Source organism: Carlito syrichta, unplaced genomic scaffold, assembly GCF_000164805.1.
Source record: "Carlito syrichta isolate Samal-C Ts95f unplaced genomic scaffold, Tarsius_syrichta-2.0.1 Scaffold308687, whole genome shotgun sequence".
Taxonomy (NCBI): Eukaryota; Metazoa; Chordata; class Mammalia; order Primates; family Tarsiidae; genus Carlito; species Carlito syrichta.
In genome coordinates, this window is record NW_007252783.1 from 404808 (window position 1) to 405316 (window position 509).

A 509-nucleotide genomic window follows, 5' to 3' on the forward strand; every position below is an offset into this window, starting at 1 on the left:
TCGTCGCTCTCCCGCTTGCCCGCGTCGCTCTCCGCGTCGCTGTCGCGCGGGCTGCCGCGGATGCCCAGGTGCGAGGCCAGGTCGTAGCGCTGCATGTTGGACATGAGCACGCGGTTCTCGTACTGCAGCTGCATGACCTTGCCGCTGAGCTCGTTGACCTGCAGGCGCGCCGCCTTCAGCTCCTCCTGCAGCGCCTCGGTCTTGGCGCCGTCGTGGTGCCGCGCGCCGTCGTGGCCGCCGCACTTGAACTTGTACCGGTTGAGCTCGGCCGTGGTGCGCTTGTTCTGCTCCTCCAGGTCGGCCACGTTGCGGCGCAGCAGCTCCGTCTCGTCCTCCACCAGCTGCAGGTGCTGGCGCAGCTCCGACAGCGACTCGCTCCGCTCGCGCAGCAGCGGGTCGGCCGAGCCGCCGAAGTCGTCGCCGCGCAGGTCGTCCAGCTCCGCCTTCAGGCCGCGGTTCTCCACCTCCAGCTCCACGATCTTGCGGCCCAGGATGTTGGCCTCCTCCTC

General features: G+C 69.9%; 1 protein-coding gene across 1 annotated transcript in view; it reads right to left on the bottom strand.

Moving 5' to 3' along the window:
• Positions 1–2: 2 nt before the first annotated feature.
• The window catches only part of SOGA3 (SOGA family member 3), a gene marked incomplete at its 3' end in the record, with an annotated part of 48187 nt that continues 47680 nt past the window's right edge, over positions 3–509 (bottom strand). The window contains exon 6 of the mRNA XM_021716307.1: positions 3–509. This exon is cut by the window's right edge and continues 28 nt beyond it. Within this exon, the coding sequence (XP_021571982.1) occupies positions 3–509 (507 nt within the window).